The sequence below is a fragment of the Dunckerocampus dactyliophorus genome, chromosome 10 (assembly GCF_027744805.1).
Source record: "Dunckerocampus dactyliophorus isolate RoL2022-P2 chromosome 10, RoL_Ddac_1.1, whole genome shotgun sequence".
Lineage (NCBI taxonomy): Eukaryota > Metazoa > Chordata > Actinopteri > Syngnathiformes > Syngnathidae > Dunckerocampus > Dunckerocampus dactyliophorus.
In genome coordinates, this window is record NC_072828.1 from 23,185,543 (window position 1) to 23,206,760 (window position 21,218).

The 21,218-nt window shown below is 40.0% G+C and overlaps 1 protein-coding gene and 1 non-coding gene across 9 annotated transcripts in view; one reads left to right on the plus strand and one right to left on the minus strand.

Annotated features, from left to right (window-relative positions):
• Positions 1–21,218, plus strand: part of hmcn1 (hemicentin 1) — a 146,904-nt gene that overhangs the window by 90,628 nt on the left and 35,058 nt on the right. For all 8 annotated transcript variants that reach the window (XR_008572707.1, XM_054789955.1, XM_054789958.1 and 5 more), the window contains 23 exons: positions 68–212; positions 2,637–2,749; positions 3,959–4,118; positions 5,153–5,318; positions 5,709–5,836; positions 7,561–7,812; positions 8,183–8,278; positions 8,451–8,645; positions 8,731–8,861; positions 9,336–9,483; positions 10,080–10,206; positions 10,301–10,455; positions 10,823–11,101; positions 11,223–11,504; positions 12,134–12,242; positions 12,316–12,485; positions 12,704–12,858; positions 13,089–13,212; positions 13,367–13,468; positions 15,897–16,073; positions 16,197–16,348; positions 16,434–16,557; positions 20,434–20,609. Coding sequence is in view for 7 of the 8 variants with exons in the window: in XM_054789955.1 (XP_054645930.1) it covers positions 68–212; positions 2,637–2,749; positions 3,959–4,118; positions 5,153–5,318; positions 5,709–5,836; positions 7,561–7,812; positions 8,183–8,278; positions 8,451–8,645; positions 8,731–8,861; positions 9,336–9,483; positions 10,080–10,206; positions 10,301–10,455; positions 10,823–11,101; positions 11,223–11,504; positions 12,134–12,242; positions 12,316–12,485; positions 12,704–12,858; positions 13,089–13,212; positions 13,367–13,468; positions 15,897–16,073; positions 16,197–16,348; positions 16,434–16,557; positions 20,434–20,609 (3,666 nt within the window). In the remaining variant the exon portion in view is untranslated. The remainder of the gene's footprint in view (positions 1–67; positions 213–2,636; positions 2,750–3,958; positions 4,119–5,152; positions 5,319–5,708; positions 5,837–7,560; positions 7,813–8,182; positions 8,279–8,450; positions 8,646–8,730; positions 8,862–9,335; positions 9,484–10,079; positions 10,207–10,300; positions 10,456–10,822; positions 11,102–11,222; positions 11,505–12,133; positions 12,243–12,315; positions 12,486–12,703; positions 12,859–13,088; positions 13,213–13,366; positions 13,469–15,896; positions 16,074–16,196; positions 16,349–16,433; positions 16,558–20,433; positions 20,610–21,218) is intronic.
• On the minus strand, positions 8,984–9,065 carry trnas-aga (transfer RNA serine (anticodon AGA)). The gene has a single exon. It is a non-coding gene; the product is annotated as a tRNA-Ser (tRNA).

Genomic DNA, 21,218 nt, shown 5'->3' on the forward strand with positions numbered 1-21,218 from the left:
AGTATCATTGTTATATGGATACGCTTGAATATGATTTTAATTTAGGCATACAAATGCTTTTTTCCAGTTAACCTCAGATGAGTATGTGACTGTGAGGAAGGATGGGAGTCTTCATATTGAGAGAGTCCATCTGGATGACACTGGGGACTACACCTGCTTGGCTGAGAACGTTGTTGGGGCCGCCAACCATACTACAACAGTCAATGTCTATGGTAACACTTACGTAGAGAAAAAAAACCTGAGCATGGATACAGTGCATTCTATAAAATATAACAATCATCCATTGAGGCACATATTTATTTACATTTCGTACAAGATGATGAAAATATTATCAGTATATTATAATAGGTCACACATTCCCTAAAACCTTTTGGAGTTTTGAAAAAAGCTGGCATCATCAGTTGGCATTGACTTCTGTGTGTTTAATTGCATCTGCTAAGGACGTAAGGTTTCCACCCCATCAGGAAACCATCATTTTTACATTCAGAGCACAAGAAAAAAAGTGCTAGTCATTGCACGTAAACTAGTCTTTAATTTGAGGTAAAATAAGTGAAGAACATCTATGACAGTATACTATTTCCAGATTAGTTATTTGCATTTAGTTTTTATTTTTTGTTGTTATTGATGTATAAATAAGACATTTATATATCCTTTCAGACATTGTGAAACTAATTAGGCATATTGGGAGGAAGAAGCAGCGTTAGCACAGCTGCTTAGAACGCTGATGAATGTGTAGCAGAATTTTGGATAAGTGTAATAAGCAGTAGTTTGTCACTGCACAGCTGCACAGCACAAAGATGTGTAATTGATAACATTCATGATGCATTCATGAGCATTTCCAGATTTTCTTTCTGGCTTACTGAAACACTTACAGGGCACTGACGCTATATTAATGTGAGCAATTGCATCAGTGATTTTTAATGCCTCTGACAACACCAGCTGTTTGCTTTGTGTTTTGAAGATACACTGCTCTTTCTTTCTCTTTGAGGCTCCTGACTTTATGAATAGGAATATTTGAGTTTGCATCAAGATTTTGGTCGGGTTCAAGAAAACAGAAAAAAAATCTGATTTATATCAGAAGCAAATGTTCCCTAAAAACTGGGTCAGTCATTTTCAAGTGCACATACAAAGTTGTCTTGCCATTGTTTAGGTCAATTTACTTTTTGAGTCATGAAAATTAAATGATTCAAAATGTATGGAATAACAGCTTAGGTCTGTTATTTTCTTTAGTTACATTTATTATTACGATAATTTCCAGTGTATGAGATGCATACATACATATATAGGCCATGCCGGACGATAAGCCGCACATGTACACATCATAAAATGGCACATTCTGGCGTGCACAAGTCCGTGAGGACCAGGCAGCTCTTTAATTGATTGGAGCCAATCATGAGCTATGAAAAACTCACAACGAGCTTGTCAACCTATTGGAAACCGCAGCAGGTCATTACTCAATAAACAGTCTGACTCATGGCCATCTTACAAAGAATGCTAAACTCATCACACAGCAACTTCACGCACAAAAGACAGCAAGGAAATATGCAATTTTTAACGTTTTCTCATGTCCGAGCAAAGCATTTCATTGGAGGACAAGAGGCATAGAAAATGGATGGATGAATGGATGGCGGCCGAGGCGCAGTGATGCTGCCTCTGTCTACCAGAGGAAGCCAGAGGCTGACATCATTGCAGCGCCTCGGCAGGCACCAATGAAATGCTTTTCTTGGGCAAAATGTATTATGAAATTATTAATGAAAACGTTCAAATTGTTTTTTTTTGTTTTTTTATTTGCTTTAAACTCATATCATACTTGTATGTTTCCTAGCTACATTTTAAGTGTTGAGTTGCTGTGTGATGATTTTAGCATTCTTACCCATTTTAGCATTCTGTAAGATAAAACCTGAGTTTGACTGTTATATTGAGTAATGACTTCCAGCGATTTCCAATGGGTTGACAAGCTCGCTGTGAGTTCACTGATAGCTCGTGATTGGCCTCTGCCAAAGAAAGAGCTACCGTTTCCTCACTGACTCGCAAGCGGCACAGTATTTAAACGATTTGTAGTAGTTCTGAAGTAAAGGAGATGTCACGAGATTAGAAAAAATAAATGACAATATATTGCATTCTACTAATATAATTTTACTACATTACACTCTTCTGCACTCTGTTTGTATGCTACCGGCCCTGCCTCCACCCACCGAGAAAAAAGAGACTGTATGACTGACAAAAGGCCTCACTCTTTAACCCTCTTCCTCCCTGGAGATGGGAGACTAGGAAAACAGACATGCATGCACACGGCAGTGTATTGAGGTCGGCAGAATTAGTTCATTTTCATTTATTGTGTGATTAATTTCTTTATTTTTATCGTCCCAGGCCTACTGCTCATGAGATATCTGAACGAGATATCTTGTCACGTTTTAATCTCACGAGATCTTGTGACAACCCTAATTTATAGTATTTTTTATTTCCCCAAAAATGCACCAAAACAGGTTGTGATTAATGCGAGAGTAACAAAGTGGTGAGAAATGAAAATGCATTGCCTTTACCAATAGTATGTTTTCAGTCAATGACATAAATTCTCCAAATAATAAATAGTTGGCAAACATATTGCAATGACTCTCCTGCTGTTTTGCTTTTAGTGATTCCTGTCATTCAGCATGGCCCTCAAGTGTTCAGCACTATTGAAGGGACACCCATCTCTCTGCCCTGCCATGCCAGTGGGGTACCTACACCCGAGATCACCTGGTCTAAGGTCTGTATTGGATTACCTTCGACCATTTTGTATATTTCTATATAGTTATTTGGGTTAGGGTCACAGGGAAGCTGCAACCTATCCCAACTGACTTCGGTCTCTATGTGCCCTGTGACTGACTGACTTGAGACAGACAAACATTTGCACAAACATTCACATTACCATGCAATTCAGAGACTTCAGTTAACCTAACATGCATGTTTTGGTTCTGCGGTGGGAAGTGGACTCTAATAAAAATCCAACCAAGCATTTGGAAAGCATGCAAACTCACACAGAAAAGCCTGAGCCAAAAGCAATAGTAATTTTGAACTCGCCACATTATTTACAAGGAACAGAAGGTCTACCGCATGAATTGTTTATGAGTCAGTAAAGAAATCTCACTTTTCAATCCTTCCAACCAGTATTAGGGCAAGACTACTGCTACAGTAAATCACGTATTTATTAACATTCATCCACATGCAGATTAAGTTTATGGCAAACCGACTCATGCTACTGTGGGTACACCTCTAAAAGGCTGTTGAAGCTTCATTTTTCTCTATGTACTTAGATGTAACAGATACTGTATGTGTGTGGTCACTATCTAAAGGGTTCCAGGGTTTGTTTTGTGTTACTTGCCTGGAAGCCATAATGCACTGTAAACAGGCTCTAGGAATGCAATATTCCATGATAGGAAAATGTGTGCGTGTCTGTGTGAGGCCACATGTGCATCCCCCATGTGTTCCTCCATTAAACTACCTTCGTCCATTGGCTTGTAGAGTCCACTCTAGACTGACATGTGCTTTCCTGTGTGTCGTTTAAGCCAGTGTGTTTATAGGCATCCTCTTTTTTTTTTAATAGTCCCCCTGAATTGTAAAAGCATTGCTGTGAAAGTGAACTGGGTGTAGGAGTGGAATATAAAGCCTTGTCCTGCTATGTCTCGCACATGGTAAACAAATAATCACACATGATGCCCTATTTACGTGTTCTCTCCATTCTTGTGTGGGTACCTCAGTTCCCCCCCACAGTCCTCTCTTTCATTGTCAGCTGGGATAGGCTTCAGCTCACTCATGACCCTGAACGGGATAAGCAATCGAAAGTGAATGAATCAATAAATGATTGTGTGACACATTTCAGGTTCAGTTTAGCTCAGTCTTTTCTTTTGAGTAAACTGCTGGTGCAACCAATTGAGTTGTGGCTGCTTCCATTCACCCGTTGCAATTTATTTTGAAGGGTGGGGAGCTTGTTTACTTGGGTGGTCCGGCTTTCTCCCTGGACTCTGAAGGCAGCCTCCTCATCACCTCACCCTCTGGAAATGAGACGGGAGAGTTCCTCTGCACAGCTGCCAATGATGCCGGCCACACCTCGAGAAAAGTTCAGCTCACTGTCTATGGTAAGGCTGATGCAAAGAAGGAGAAATATACTTATCAATATACTTATCAAATGAACACTGCAACACAAATTCTCACACTTAAAATATGCCAGTACAATCAGCACTCATTCGAAAATATCTTTTTTTTTCTTTTTTAGAAGAGTTGCAGTCGCTCTTGTCTGTCTCGGCCGATTGGGTTTATAGTTTGTTTTATAGTTTATAAACTTTGCAAATTAAGAATAGCATTATGGCAAATATGACATTTGTAAGGAGCGTAGAGTAATTTTGAGTGCAAATGTGCATGTTTATTACATGTCATTGGGGACTAACTCCAAAAGAGGCTGTGATGGCTCTTGGTTATTAGATGTTGTTAGTGGTGGAGCCTATGGACCCAGTACCAGGTCTAGCAGAGTGCTGTATGTATTTTTGCTTTGTTTCAGGTACAGTTCATACCTGTAAACCCTCCCGTTTTCATCAAGAAACTACTGTATTTTGCCCTTCTTTCCCAGTGTCCTCCCTTTTAATTTCACAGACTTTTTTGTTTATTTTAACTTTAATTTTAAAAAAAATTTAAAAAAAACAATCTTCCCCACTTCTCCCGGAGCAGCATAGTTTCTGTAAAGTTTGTTGGTGGAAATTCTTGTGGAAGATCAGAATTTTTTTTTTCCTGAATATTTCCTTCATTTTATAATGCAGATGTTGACAGTTTACGGTAAAGTCAATATTATTCAACCACCATTTATTTATACATTTTGTTTGCAAAATGTAAAAAATATTTCAATACATGGCCAAAAATCACAGTTTGTAGTGGTAGATGTGTTGAGCTACTGATTTTTTTTGTTTGTTTTTACTGTAACATCATAAGCTTTGTAAATAAATAAAATTTACAAGTAAGTGCAACTGTATGTGTGTTTGGCAAACCATACCTTAAAAACGTATTGGTTGCAATGGGTTAATGTAACATAACATTTTTTTAATTGAATGGTTACATACAAAATGAAGTGTCCTTAATTAATTTATTGATGAATTTGTCTTTTTGTTATCTGTATTTCCAGTCCGTCCGAGGTCCAATGCTGGAAGTGTCAGCAGCTCCTCTGAGCAAAAAAGAATGTCAGTGATTGAGGGTGAGGATGCCATTTTACCATGTGAGGTCCACAGTGTCCCCCCACCCACTATAAGCTGGGCTAAGGAGAGGCAGCTCATTTCCCCTTACTCTCCAAGGTAAAACCTACAAAAAACACACACACACACACATTCACAATGTTTTCATATGTGCATGTCAAACCTGTTTGTATACTGCTTGTATGTTACAGACATCAGCACAGAATAGGCCTACTCGTATCATCACTGCATATTAATTGACAAAGAGTGAATTTTCTGAAGTTTGTATTTCATCTTTAGAATATAAAAAGCTAGTGTTAAATCAGGTGCAGTGGGACAGAGAAATAGTGCAACAAAGCTATGTCATAATTATTCATCTGTATTTACATGATCTGTGTAAATGGCGGACAGTGTAATCTAATAGACAATGTATGGTATGCAAATTGTTTTGTGTGAGTAAACGGCGTTAATATGTATGTATATATGTAAATGTTTGCCTGTTCCTTCCAGGCACACGCAGCTACCCTCAGGCTCATTGAAGATCTTAGAAACCAAAGTGTCAGACAGTGGACTCTATGTGTGTGTCGCTTCCAACATTGCAGGCAACCTAACTCAGTTCATTAAACTGAGTGTTTTGGGTAAGTTCCAATCAACTTTTGTTTTACTGTTTTATGCCGGATGTTGTGGGACTGGTTTGACACTGGTTGACACATCTCTTTAACATTGCGTGGAAGTCGTCAATAGTACCACTCAATTTGCAGACTGGGGTGGTGGCCCCCCTTTTGAAGAAGGTTGCCCGGAGGGTGTGATCCAACTACAAGGAGATCACACTCCTCAGCCTCTCTGGGAACGTCTATTCCAGAGTGCTGGAGGGTAGGGTACAGCCTCAGCTATATAGGAGGTGCAATGTGGTTTACATCCTGGTCGTCAACACAGGATCAGCTCTACACCCTTGCAAGGGTACTGGAGGGTGCATGGGGAGTTTGCCCAACCAGTCCACACGTGCTTTGTGGACTTGGAACAGGCATTTGACTATGTCCCTCGCAACGTCCCGTGGAGTGTGCTCCGGGAGTACGGGGTTTGTGGCACGCTACTATGTGCCATCCGGTCCTTATATAACTGCAGCAGAAGTCTGGTTCTCATTGGCAGCAGTAAGTTGAGCCTTTTCTGGGTAAACATTGGCACTCCGCGAAGGTTCCTCTTTGTCACCGATTCTGTTCATAATTTTTATGGATAGAGTTTCTATGCACAACCAAGGCACTGAGAGTTTCCAGTTTGGAGGCCTTAGGGTATCATCTTTGCTATTTGCAGACTATGTATGCTACGTTTAACCACATGTTAACTTAAAGGAACAAAAGAGAATGGGCACTACTAAAACAGTGCTTGATACAATTTTTTAAAGTGTTTTTTAAATATATTGTCATTTCCAGTTTACATGTAATTGTGATTTAAACAAGAATAGTAACCAAAAAAAAGTGATGCCGCTCGCAGGTAAGTGGCACTATTCGAGCTATTTTTAGAACAAGCTGGCGGCGACTCATGTGGTCATTAGGGGCCACCGGTGCCCGTGGGCACCATGTTGGTAACCCTATATTGACCACAAATACACGCATAATATAGACATTGATGTGATGTTCAGAGTGTCTAGTGACAACGAGGAAGTGTCGTTGCAATGACGAATGGACTAGAGACGTTTATTTTTTTTGTTTAGAGTTGGAAATACATATATGGTGTTTGAATTGCACTGCTGTTGATGTGTTCAGGTCAGAATAAAGTTATTAAGGAGCTGTCTGTCGTCATAACAATGATGTAATATAATTAATGAAATAAATTAGTTGCCGCCGTTAACCGCTACTAAGAACTAATAAGTCTTACAGATCACTTACACACATACACAGTACACATATAGCTGAATAATAAACAATAAATATAGCAACTTCTGATCATTCCATGTCAATTTCAGACTTAAAATAATGTACCAATTTAAGCCCAACCCATTTCCGGTTAAACCACGGCCACTTCTGGTACAGATACGATACTGATCATTTAAATGGGTGAACAGATACAGATAGTGGTGTACTCACTCATCACTCTTTAAACATCACTCATCACTCATTTCTACGTTTCCAACTTAGTCATGAATTAGAACAGATATTGTGTCAGGCCACCTCTCAAGTCTAACACCAGTGACCTCTGACATACTCCAAAGTCTTGTATCAAGTCTTCCTAGAAGACGGATGTCCCAATTCTTTTGTCCAGAATTCACCTGCTAAGTACTTTGCTCATAGTCATTATCGAGCGCCATGCCAGTTCAGATGAGACTAACAAGTTTTGATCTTGACCTTTCTCATCTGCTCCTTAGTGCCCCCTAGTATCCAGGCTGGTCCCAAGGTAATGAAGGTCCAGATGGGTCACCCAGTCGAGCTTCTGTGTATAGTACACGGAGTACCCAAGCCCACCCTTTCCTGGACGAAGGATGGCAAGAGGTATCCCGTGTCACCTGATGGTAGCCTGACTTTGGGCCCAGTGGGGCTCGATGATGAAGGAACCTACACATGTACGGCATCTAACATTGCAGGCAAAGATGAAGCTCAAGTTCAACTTATACTACAAGGTTGGTTTTAAATATTGTCTGACCCTAGCCAATGTTGCATAGTGCATGAAATCAGCTCCCACAAGCTAGACATACAGATACTGCTCAGTCGGGACGGTGCATTTTGGATACAATTTTATATTATTATTGTTAAATAGTACTCCCCGAGAGGGTGCTTGCGAACCCCTAGAGTACTATAGCTAAGGAATAGTTAGATAAACCCTAATATACAGTACAAGCGCTTTATACACTCACTGGCTTTAACATTAGGTGTGTATGCTTAATATTGTTATAATAATTAATAATGGAATTGTTTTATGTTGCGGTGTGCAAAGAGTTCTTAAGTTTCTTTTGTTTAACTGTCTCTTATTACAAATGTGTCGATTTTCAGTTCCCCCAGTGGTTGAAGTATTGGAGCCCCCTTTCAATAGTCCCTTGCAGGAGAGAGTTGCCAACCAGCGTATTGCCTTCCCCTGCCCTGCCAAAGGTACAGTATATCACTGTATCTACCTCTGTTTCTTTCTCATTTACATGCTTCATTATTATTGTTCAAAAGATAATATGCCAAGTGGCTAGAACTAGACTTTCGGCTGTCCTCTAGGCACAGGAGCAGGAGTAAGAAAGCCCTGGGACTGATAGGGTCGATTTTCTTTTCCCAGGCCTTCCTAAGCCAGTAATTCGATGGTTGCGTAACGGCCAGGAGCTGACAGGTAATGAGCCTGGTGTGTCCATTTTGGAGGATGGCACATTGTTGATTCTGGCATCTTTGTCACCACTGGACGACGGGGAGTATGTTTGTGCTGCCGCCAATGACGCTGGGTCCACTGAGAGGAAGTACCAGCTCAAAGTCAATGGTACCCAAGCCTATTCATGTCCATAATAAGACCAAAGTTGTTCCTGATTGCAGCTTCTGTAATAATCACATGTAATGTTCCCCAGTGCCCCCAGCTCTTCGTGATAGTGACACATCTGGAAACATGTCCGTGGTTCTGAGCCAGCCTACCACTTTGATATGTGATATCACAGGAAGTCCAACCCCAGTTATCACCTGGTACAAAGATGGAACTACAGTAAGTGAACTGGAGTGATACTGTAATTTGCCATGTTTAGTTCAGCAGAGTTTGTATTGGTTTTCCTAAACTTCTCTTGAAATGCACTCATGAGTTATCCTTGATAGGATGAAAACGATACACGTTGTTGGCAGGATTCGAACCTGCGCGGGGAGACCCCAATGGATTTCTAGTCCATCGCCTTAACCACTCGGCCACAACAACTTGATGTGTCTTGCACCATACATACTCATGATGTGTCATCCACTGTACATACACATTCCCAATGGGAATCTGACACCTGCTACCTCACTGTGGCTTTTCAAATGTGTCTGATAATCACAGAAATATTAAAAATTGAATTACATTAAATGACAAGTGCTTAAAATGATCAACTTGAATCCACATTTTCTTAGCATTTTTTGTTGAGCAAACAGAGATTAAGTATTTGTAAAACTTATTATGTTATTATTATGTTCTTATTATGTTCAACAGGTAGTGGCTAGTAACAGCATTCAGATTCTTGATATGGGGAAAACCTTGAAACTACTGAAGGCAGCCAAAGCAGATGCAGGCAGCTACACCTGTAAAGCCATCAACATTGCTGGCAGCACAGAAAAATACTTCTTTCTGGATGTACTGGGTGAGTAAAGACAGTGAGTGTTGACTGAATTATGTAGAACATGTTTGGGACATTTGAAGTATTTCCACACTACAAAACAGAACTAGATTTTCAGTGAGCTTTGAAATTAATCATCATATGGTTTGTTGTTATTGGGGAACAGGGATTAGGGTTTTCTTTGCTACCTTCCCTTCCTACCTTCTTCCCTTATTCAGGCTCAGGAGTTAGAGCAGGCTGTCCAGAAACCAGACCAGAAGGTTGGCGGTTTGAACCCAGCTTCCTCCATCTCAGTCACTGCTGTTTTGTTCTTGGGCAAAGCATTTCACCGACCTTGCCTCCAGTGCATCGCACAATGGTGTATAAATGTGAAGTAATGTTTAGTGGTGGTCAAAGAGGCCGAGGTGCGAATTGGCTGCCATATTTCTGTCATTCTACTCCAGGGTAGCTGTGAATACGGATATAGTTTACCACCACCAGTGTGTGACTGTGGAGTGAATGAATAATGTGTTCTCTTCTCTTGGGTGTCGAAAGGCGCTATATAAATCAAATCAATTATTGTTATTATCATACTGTTTTGGGAATGGATGGATAATTTATCAATTTCTTCTGTGCCACAGTCCCACCGGCCATTGCTGGGTCCAACTCTCCACAAGATATGTCTGGAATTCTAAAACAGGAGATCAGATTGGAGTGCAAGGTGCAAGGAGTGCCATTCCCAACAATTCATTGGTATAAGGACAGAAAGTTAGTGCCCTCTAAATATAATGATGAAATTAAAGGAACTATTGACTGTGTGTGGTCTTTCATGTTCACTGATCCTCTCACATTTCATTTTTAGACTGGTATTTCTTGGGGATCCTAATCTGGAAGTCATCAACCAAGGTCAAATTTTAAGAATAAAGAGTGCCCGTCTAGGAGACCAGGCCAGGTATCAATGTAGTGCCGTGAATACAGCTGGCAAACAGTCCAAGGATTTTAATCTCAGCGTGTATGGTGAGTGTAGATAAACCAAGTGCCTCCGATCTTGTCAACCCTTTTTTAGAAGATGGCTACACAAAATAGAGAAAAATGCACAATTCTCAGAACAATCTCGTCTAGCTTTAAAATGGTAAAATATAAAATTATCATTTAAATAAACAAACACATCTCCAAAGAAATAATTAAAAATGGAACTTCATATGGAACTCCCTGTAAATGCAGGGTTTATTTCAGGGCTTTCTAAGGAAAATATATTATTTTTAACTGATCTAAATGCGCCTCATAAATTGGCATTAAAGAGATCACAAAACAACACATTTTGCACCATAAGTACAGTTTCTAAATTCAGTGCAATTTTCTTCTTTTTATATTTGTGTCGAAGTTCCCCCAACCATCAAAGGTGGTAACCAAACGACAGAAGTTACCAACCTGCTGGAGACGGTGGTAACACTGGAGTGTGAGGCACGTGGGGTACCGCTTCCCACCATCACCTGGTACCGAAGAGGAGAGGCCATCCTGTCTAGCCGTCAGTCTCAATATGTAGAGCGGGGCCGTTACCTGAAAATCCCTCGGGTGCAGGCATCTGATGCAGGCCAGTACACCTGCAAGGTGACCAGTGTGGCTGGAACCGCTGAAAAGAACTTTGAGCTTGATGTCTACTGTAAGAATTCTATTCGTAGTCATTTTGTTTTTTGGTCTGATAAAGCTGAAGTGGAATATTAAGACAACCTGAAATCTGCAATATCTAATTCTCCTATTGTTTTGTTCTGCTTCTGCCTTAGTGCCTCCTTCCATAGCAGGGGTGCAGAGTGGGCCCGCTGAAAAAAAGGTGGTGCTCAGTAAGCCGCTCCACCTGGAGTGTGAGGCAGGTGGTTACCCTCCCCCTTCCCTTACCTGGTTGAAGGATGGTGTTCCTGTCCGCGATGGAGAGAGTGTCCGTGTGCTTGATCAAGGGAAGAAAATAGAAATCCTGTCAGCAATGGTTTCAGACTCCGGTCGTTACGTTTGTGTGGCAACCAGCATCGCCGGGGAGACGGAAGTCAAGTACGACGTCAAAGTTTTAGGTATGCACAAATATCTGCATGGGGTGATACTGTACATATAGTGGCCATATTTAAGTACACATTCTACTTTTATATATATTTATTTACTATACTCTAATATAACCCAGTATGGGCATTTTCTTTTCACTTTGTAATCATTTTTAACATACATTTTGCACAAACAACCAATCCACATGCATGCACAAATACTTATGCTGGCATAGAGGCAACAGTTTCATGCTCTTAAGCTGAGTTTTTATCTTGGATGCCATCTCCACGGTGCCTTAAGTTTTAGGGTGGTAAAAATGATGACCATTCTAAGCGCCTATGACTAACAGGGCTCCTAGAAAATAGCAAAGGGTGCAGAATCCCTGGCAGCACCCCTGCTATATGTACAGTACCACGGTGTTTAATGGATCTTGGGACTGCCATAGATGACAGTCTTTACTTCTAATGTCACTGCAATTCTGCATAGTGTGTGTGTAGATTCCACATGTGAAACCATCACATGCTACTTCACAATGGTTTGTCAATGTAATTGCTAAAGTCACATAGAATAGGCTCCATTATGACTTCCAGAAGAGTTATTATACATCTGAGCATCCCCGCTTGGAGAATGTATTTTTTCAAAAAGCACATGTTTTCCATAGTCCCACCTTTTATTGATGGAGCAGATGAAGTGACTGACAGCACAGTGATAGTCAACAGCCCCCTGGAGCTGGACTGCCACACCACTGGGACACCTGCACCTGTCATCACGTAGGACCTCTGAAATTTTTGTCCACACCCAATCACATGCAGCGAAAGTCCTTGTAAACATGTCTGCTTGCAGGTGGTATAAAAATGGGCAACGAGTCAGCCAAGGTGATGGGTTGCGGCTTGCACCCAATGGGTTGCGACTGGTTATTCCTCGCACTCAGGTCTCTGACAAAGGTCACTTTCAATGTGTGGCCACCAATGAAGCAGGAGATCACGAGAAGGACTTCAATGTGATTATACATGGTAAATCTTTCTTCAAATGAGGATCATCTTTACAGTATTTAAGAAAGTATGCTGTACAAATGTTGTAATGCAAATGATTTATACTCTAAATGCAAGCTGCAGGAAAACTTTAGGTAAATATTTCTGTTGTATTTTTCTTACTTAATCCAAAGGTGATTTTTTTTCTAATTGCCTACTCTGAAAAATATACAATAAGTCTGCCCTTTAAACTATTCCAGTGCCTCCATCCATTCGTACCACTGGGACTGCTGAACGTGCGGTGGTTCTACATAAAGCCATCAGTCTGGAGTGTATCTCCAGTGGCGTCCCTCCTCCCACCATTACCTGGCTTAAAGATGGTCGACCTGTTGATACATCACAGGAGCAGTTTAAGGTTAGTTCATTGATTACCTGCGTATCTGTTGTTTAATGAAAATAGTTTGTTTATTTAACCTTACTTGATGCAAAGTACAGAGAAACAGGCAAAAGATACCAAGATAACTATCGACGCAGCATAAAAGAAAAACTACAACCACAAATTCACAATTAAAATGCTGACAAACGCAGAACAAAAAACGTCCGTGTGTTCACGTGTGTCTGTGTGCATGTGTCTTTGCATGCCAGCTGGAATCAGCAGACAGAGTGCTAAAGGTCACAAGGGCAAGACAAGAGGATTCTGGGAAGTACACCTGTCTGGCCACAAATGCTGCTGGCGAAGCTCAAAAGAACATAAGGCTAAGCGTCCATGGTAACTAAACAAAACACAATGGACTCTCTCTGTGTCTGTCTGTCCCAGTTTGTTATTCTCCCTGTTTATTGTCATGAATTCCTCATCAGTCATCCATTGCATTGTTATTACGTTTAAAACTGTGTGTGTGTGTGTGTGTGTGTGTGTGCCACAGTGCCCCCCATCATTTCTCCCTCTGGAGACATCATCAACCAGACCATCCTGTCTGGCTTCTCTACTCAGCTTGAGTGCAAGGCCACAGGCAGCCCATTACCAGGTGAGACTCACACAAACGTCTTCTTCTCTTCTCTTTTCTACTTCCACGGTATCTTGGTGACCCCAGCTACGGCCTTGGCTTTCCCATGAATGTATCAGCAGAAAATTGATCTCAGATGACTCCCTACGGTCAACTTATCTCTCTTCCCACTTCCATTCATTCTAAGCACTGTAGCGTGTATTGTACAGATAAGCACACACATTCCATCTTAAATTAGTCTTTTTTGGATTGTTTCTGTATTTTTTAGCAGATGTTATATTACTGAGCTACATCTGTGAAATAAGGTCATATATAAAAATGTATTGCAAAGGTAACTTGGATGAAGACGATACATGGAGGGCGTTTCTAGCAACGTCTTCCATCTTATGCCGAAGAGCTCACTGATGTGGCAATCTAAATACCCCAAAGTTAATATAATTGTCTTACATAGTAGAAAGAAGTCACAGTGATCTGGTCCAGTGTTACACGTTCTTTAGAGCAGGGGTTCTCAACTGGTCTCAAGTAGGAAGCAACATTTTCCAATGGTTGTGTAGTCACGACCCACTTTTATTTGTCATTTTTATTTATTTGCTACACTTTTATTTAAGTCATTTTAATATTGTAATGTTTTTATTTTTTATGCACAGTATTTATTGATTTATGATAATTAATTAATAATTTTATTTAAGTCACACCAAAAAATGTTTTTTAAAATCCCCAGTGTCATCTTTTGAAACATTAATACACATAATTAGATGTCCACAGTGAATTTTAGAGGAATTTATTAAGGGATTTTGTCAAGACAATAAGGAAGAACATAACTGCATGCATACAAATATTGCATAAATTAAAATTAAATGTAAAAAATTGCACTGAATAAGACCACAAAATCACATATTTCACTTATAACTGTGCAATGACTATATACCCAACAGTTACAACGTTTACAAAAAAAACCAAGTCAGCCATCTCAAACTGTGGTTGTATATTGAACATTTTAATGGCATTTTTGACTCGCTGTCTGTGACTAACCCAGAATGTATCTGCGACCCACTTTTGTGTCCCGACCCACCAATTGAGAACCACTGCTTTCGAGGCTCCATTGTAATGATTTGCTCTTCTCCCCTATGCGTATCTGCACATGTTCTATCTGAAACACACTTCCACCGAGTTTGAGGAGTGATTTATCTCTTAAAATCAAGCCTCATAACATTTCTTCTTTTGTCAGTTTTATTAAAGTATTGTTCTGTGATTGCAAATTTGCTTTTTGAATCTTTACAAATGTCGTCATGTAATGCTGCAGAAAGAAATGTATTTAAGACTACAATCCTTGCTGATACATGCATATCATCACAGCATACAGTGTTCCCCACAGGACTGCACTCTACCTGTGGGAGAAGCCAGATGACATCAACATCTAATTTGCATGACACATGAATGTAACTTATGGTCACTGTCAGACAAAAAGTGAGCAAAAAAACATGAAAAGCAAACCAAATATGTTCTTTCTTTTGTCCCTTCTTTTTGTGTTTTAAATGTCACACGCAAGTGCTTTTAGATAGTCCCAGCTTTATATCACTTACGGAGATAGAAATGAACAAAAAACAACTGAGCAGACATGCAAATACAATACTACTGCTATTATTTAATTTAATAAAAAATAAAGATAATAATAATTAAAAAGCATGAAACAAATTCAATAATAAATAAATAAATAATGATCAGCAGCAATAATAATAACAACAATATTTTAAAAAGCATGAAACAAACAAAAAGCAATACAAAAACTACTGTACATAAAAATAAATTACAATCACAACAACCTTGATCATTATTGCCACTTATCATCGTTACCAATACCATCACTACCACCAACAATAATAATAGCAAAAGCAACAACAGTCACAGTGGCTTACACTTGCATTGTAATTAATGGTATACTTTGAAATCATACAGTTCACACAAGGAGTGGCCTCATGGTTAGCATTTTGGCCACACTGTCAGGAGATCTGGAAGATCTGGGTTCGAATCTCTGTTCGTCTTAATCTGTGTTAAAACGGAAAGTCATGATGCCATCTACTGTACGGAGTTGTAACGACAAGCTAAATTCACAGTCAGTCCCAGTTTAATGTGTTTATATACGCGAGGACAAACAGGTAGCTCTAAATCTATTTGTGTTTAAAATGTATTAGTAGTGGGCCATCCCAAATAAATGAATGTATGGGAAACGCTGGTATATCATAGCAATCCCAGCAAACAAACACAATCACTTGAGTCATATGGTGATTCTGTCATGTAACACTTTGCTTTTAACATTTTTAACTGTAGAATAGCAGCGTAAATGATCGACTCTCTTAGTATACAGTACATATACCCGTATGCACTCTTGCATTATCATTAGTGTGAATGCGTACCTCTTAATATTCACACCAGTTCCTTCGTGTCCTAGCAATATCATGGTACAAAGATGGCCGACCTCTAACAAGCGCAGCTGGGGTGACCATGCTGAAACGTGGCCAGGTTCTGGAGATTGAAAGAGCTCAGCTCTCTGACACCGGGATATACAGATGTGTAGCAGTCAACTTGGCTGGAGCTGCAGAGATATCCCACAGCTTGCAGGTGTTCGGTCAGTGGCTTTGTTTTCCGTATCACCAGATGTGCTCTGATCGTGTGTCTGTGTCAGTAAGAATGTAAGATTGCTGCCATGGATTTGGGCAGTAAAAAACAGTTTCTTTGCTTTTTTACGCAGTGCCTCCACTCATCTCCAGCCAAGGTGGCACAGTAACAGTGGTCGTGAACGAGGCTGGCAAGCTGGAATGTGAGGCCACTGGGGTGCCTTTACCCAGCCTCACCTGGCTCAAAGATGGTAGCCCCGTGGCAAGCGTCTCCCACGGCGTACAGGTTCCTTATGATGTTTTTTTTATTTTTACGTGATCGTATGTGCATATTTATGAATATACACTCTCTAACTCTGGCTGTTCCTTAGGTCTTGTCTGGTGGCAGAGTGCTGTCTCTTAACAGTGCACAGGTGAGTGACACAGGCAGGTACACCTGTGTCGCTGTCAACGCTGGAGGAGAGCAACAAAGAGATTATGATCTGAGGGTTTATGGTGAGTTCATCAACATTTATCAGTCGTTTCATTAATTTGTCATCAATATTCACCCATACGGTACAATTTAATACTTCCCAAACTATGTTTGTCAACGTCTAGTCAATAAGTCACTTGTGGTCCTTAACAAACCCCAAGTGAAAATTATTATGAGTACAATTTAAAATACAAAAAAGAAAACAACATAATTTGAAATAAAAATGAACAATTTCTGTGAAGCTAACCTTGAAGTTAGAATAGAATAAGACTTTTTTTGTCTGGGGACATTCAGGTTTCACAGAAGCAAAGTGGACAGGAGCAAGAATAAACATATTTTTTTTAAGTTTAAATATCTATATAGATACAGCAATGGTGTCCAAAGTGTGTCTTGGCCTGTAGCACTTTGCAGAAATGAGATGAAAAAAAAAATTCAAAATACATAAAAAAAAAATTTAAAATTGAGCAAAAAGACACAAATGTAAAGAGAAACAGCTGAAATGTTGATTCTAATAACTACAAATAGTGCAAAGCTTTGTCTTTGTTTTTCCCTTTTTACAAAATAATTAATAAAAAGTAGCCTCGGGCATCCTTTGATTTTTCAGTATGCAGTTCTTCATGGAAAAATGTTGTGCACCTCGACATACTGTGTTTACAACAGGCAAGGATAGTGTGCGGCAACTCTGTATGTGGCAACGGTATGCGAATAATAAGTACTATAAATGCAGATATAAACAACAGTAGGCAGCAGGAGTAGGCACAGAATTGTATGTTGAAAACTATTCATGTGACATGTAAGCATTTTTGAATGAATTAACACCAGCAATAACTATTGTAACTAGCAGTGGAGCTCTGTTCTCTTTTAGCAGTAGCACACAGAGCATGTGTGAAGTACAGTGCAGAGAAATTATCACAGTGATAACATCTGATTTGAATGTTTTTTAAATATCTCAGCACAAGCAGCACTATTTCTCATTAAGATACCAAGAGAGTAAAGGATTTATAACATTGCTTATAAAGAAATGCTATCTTTGGAGCCAATGATTTCAGTTCGCCTGTTTTCAATCATACAGTGCTTAAACCACATCTGGTGTACTGTAGTTTGTCTACCAGAAATGTAATCTGTTATTGTATTCAAAATATCAGTAAGAAATTGTTTAATGGTAAAAGTTCTTGGCAAATGTATGAAGAGCATTCCTCTCAGGACAAAAGCTCTCCTTGTTCTATTCTTCTTTTTCCAGCCCCCCGATTCTTTGTTTTAATGACAAATTGTTAATGACATCAGACTGCACTTCATCTTCCACCAGACCACCGGATCACATCTGTGATGTGTCACGGGAGCCTTGAAAAAATGTGCATTTAGAGGAAGTGCGGTCCGAATAAGCTGAGGTTTCAATAAACACTGTCAGCTTCCTGCATGGAGCTTAGCGTGATGGCATATCAGCAGTTATACAAGTCCAATCAAAACCAGTGTCACTTTAACAACCAAAAACAAGTAGTCTACATGTAGGATATGGTGAAGGCTGCACATGTGTTTCTGTCCCCCGCTTGTCTGTATAAACAGACACTGGACGTATGCGGAATGCAAACATCCACATGGTGTTTGTTTCCTTTGAAAGATCAAGAAGAGCTTGTCCTGAGAAATAAAGGCAGATTTGCTGTGGTAATTGCTACCATTCTTCAGCAGCTTCCTGCGTCTGGCCCAACACTGTTGAAGGCCTGTGTGTGTCCTTCCCCAATGACTTGCTCCCTGTCTGGCCATAATGCAGAGGAAATTGCCTGAAAGCCATTTTCTCAATCAGCCCACATTCATCCAAACATGGAGAATGTGATGAGGAATAATGAACATAAAACACCTAAGTAAAGACTGCAGTACTTAACCGCTTAAGTCAAATACAATGGAAGATTGACTTGCTCAAGGAATTAGTTGAATTGACACAGGGCTTTGTCGGACTTAACCAGTTTTTCTCTTGCTTGAAAGTATGCTCTTAATCAGTGGTTCCCAAACTTTTTACAGTCTCATACCCCTTCAGACATTTGACTTGAAGCCATGTATCACCCACTGCTGCACACTTAAAAAACATAAACCATTTTTACATTTCATTAAATTGAAATATTAAACATGATTAATTGGTTAATTAATTTTATAGTAAATAATTGTGGTTCTAAAATGTGTATTGTGCATGGTCAAATTTTGATAGACGTTTTGCATGAGCACTGTTACGTAGATAAGACATGAATTTATCTTGGAGATGAATAAAGTATCTAAGTATTTGTCCCACATATATTTTATTTCAGCCGGATGTATGGATTCTTCCCTTTGAATGGGTTGAAGTGGAGCTTCACTTTTGTCCACGTGCAATCGCATATTAATTTGTTACCAAATTGAAAGGGAAAAGCAGCGAAAAAGCCTCATTTTCAGCGGAATTTCCACTCTCTCATCCTGACACGCACATGCATTGACAGGTTTTCACAGTGCGGGGATTGGAACACCAATATAAATGAAACCTTCAGGATTAAACACTCTTAATACACAACATAATCATCAAACTTACTTATTCATATAACTCACACAGAGCAAAGAAGAACTTAATGCCGTGTCTCCTTCATTCTTTCTGCTATGACCGTGCACTCTGTGCTATGAGGCATTCAGGTGCGCTCGTAATTGTGAGTGTTAGGCACTAATTGTTTTTCATTTTTATCATGTACCCCCAATGACAATTGGTGTACTCCTAAGGGTACACGTACCCCACTTTGCGAGCCTAGGCTCAAAATCACGTGTGTCAATCAATGGAGGGGCAAAGACACTGCAGGTTTTCTCTCCAACCAAATTCTCCAGCAGGTGATTTAAGTGATGAGCTCCCTCCCTAAAATTGGAGGAGGTGTTGATCATCAAAATCACCTGCTTTAGTGCCTGGAAAGAAAACCTGCAGTGTCTCGGCCCTCCATGGCGCGAGTTTGACAGCCCTTCACTAAATACAAATTATTCGTAAATACTGAAACCTAGATCAAGTTTACTACTCCACAAGGCTCAGTCATACTATGTTGAAGCCCTATTATAGTACGTGTTTGGAATAATTAGTCATTTGTGAAGTGAGAGTGTTTCCCATGCATGTAACAAAAAGTGAGCAAAAACACAAAAAGCAAAACATTCTGTTGCTCCTTTTAATATTTTTGTTATGTCACAAGCAAGACGGAGCCGCCAGTGAGCGCTTTTAGATGGGGAGGAGCACCTGCTGCTCGTTGTGTGCTTTCATGTCTCAAAAAGTGTCCAGTAAGACCAGAAAAAGTCGCGAGATTTGTCGCTAGTCGCTTTTTGAAAAACAGAGTTTGAATACTTGCTAGCAAAAAGTCACTAAATCACTGATCCCTGTCGCTACATCATCTTACTCTCTGAAGTATGTTCAGAAGTAAGAGTTACGATGCCATTTAATGTAACGTTGGAACGACAAGCTACATTCACAGACAGTCCCCTTATAATGTGTTTTTCAGTAAGGGTGAACAGGTAGCGCAAAATCTATTTGTGGCTGTCCACATTTCTTTGTGGTGGGCTGCCATAAATAAATGAATGTATGGGAAATACTGACTTCAGTTTAAAGGTTCTGATTGTGTACATTGTCTACAAAGATAATGACGCTTTGTTTTGTTTGACAATTTAGTTATTGTGCTAGCAGTTTGCTGCGGTACAGATCATACTGAGAGGTGTTTCTAATGTTTTGCCCCCCCATTAAGCATAATAACCAAAACACTACTCATTAAGACACAGTGGGGTTTTACACCAATGTAAACTTCCACTATAAGGACCTCATTAGATTGTGCATGTGTACCTAATGTGACCAGTGAGTGGATATGATTGAGGATGAATATAATCTAATGTAACAATATCCCTGTCTGCCACAGTGCCACCCAACATCAAGGGTGAGGAGATGAACGCCACTGTGATGCTTGGTAGTCCTGTGGAGCTGCACTGCCTGAGTGACGCCATTCCTCCACCCACTTTGTCGTGGCGCAAAGATGGGCGCCCACTGTTCAGGAAGCTTGGTTTAACAGTCTCAGCGGATGGGAGCTTACTCAAGGTATGGAATATACAGCCGCAGACAACTTAAACAGCTTAAAACCAACCAAACTGTTGCCCACCTATTCTTTAGAATACATCTTATGTGTTCAAGTACGCTATACTGAAATGTTGACACGCACCTATTAATGAGTTAGGGGTTGGCCTGGATGTTAGTTCCCTGTTATTTTGAACTATACATCTGACATTTGAGCAGAGACATTTCTGTCTGTGCTTGAAACTGTGTAGGAACACTTCAAGCATGACTTCAAGCATGCATAGTAAGGTCCATAAAGACACCTTTTGTTGTTGAAGAACTTGAGGGCCCTGACCTCAAACCCATTAAACAGATTTTGGTTGAACTAGAGCAGGCAAGATGAGCCAGCGAGCCCTCTCGTCTTACATCAGTGAACTCTGACCTCGCAAATGTTCTTCTAGACGAATGCACAAGTCCCACGTACTCCAACAGCTAGTGGAAAGTGTTTTCCAAAAGAGTGGAAGCTCTTACAGCTACAAAGGAGAATATTTCCATGCTTCCTTCCCTTAGTTCTTGTAGTTGTAACACTTGTTACAGATTGACACTGTTGTCTATGTTGTGTACCAGGGCTGGGATTGAGCTAACTGGTGATTC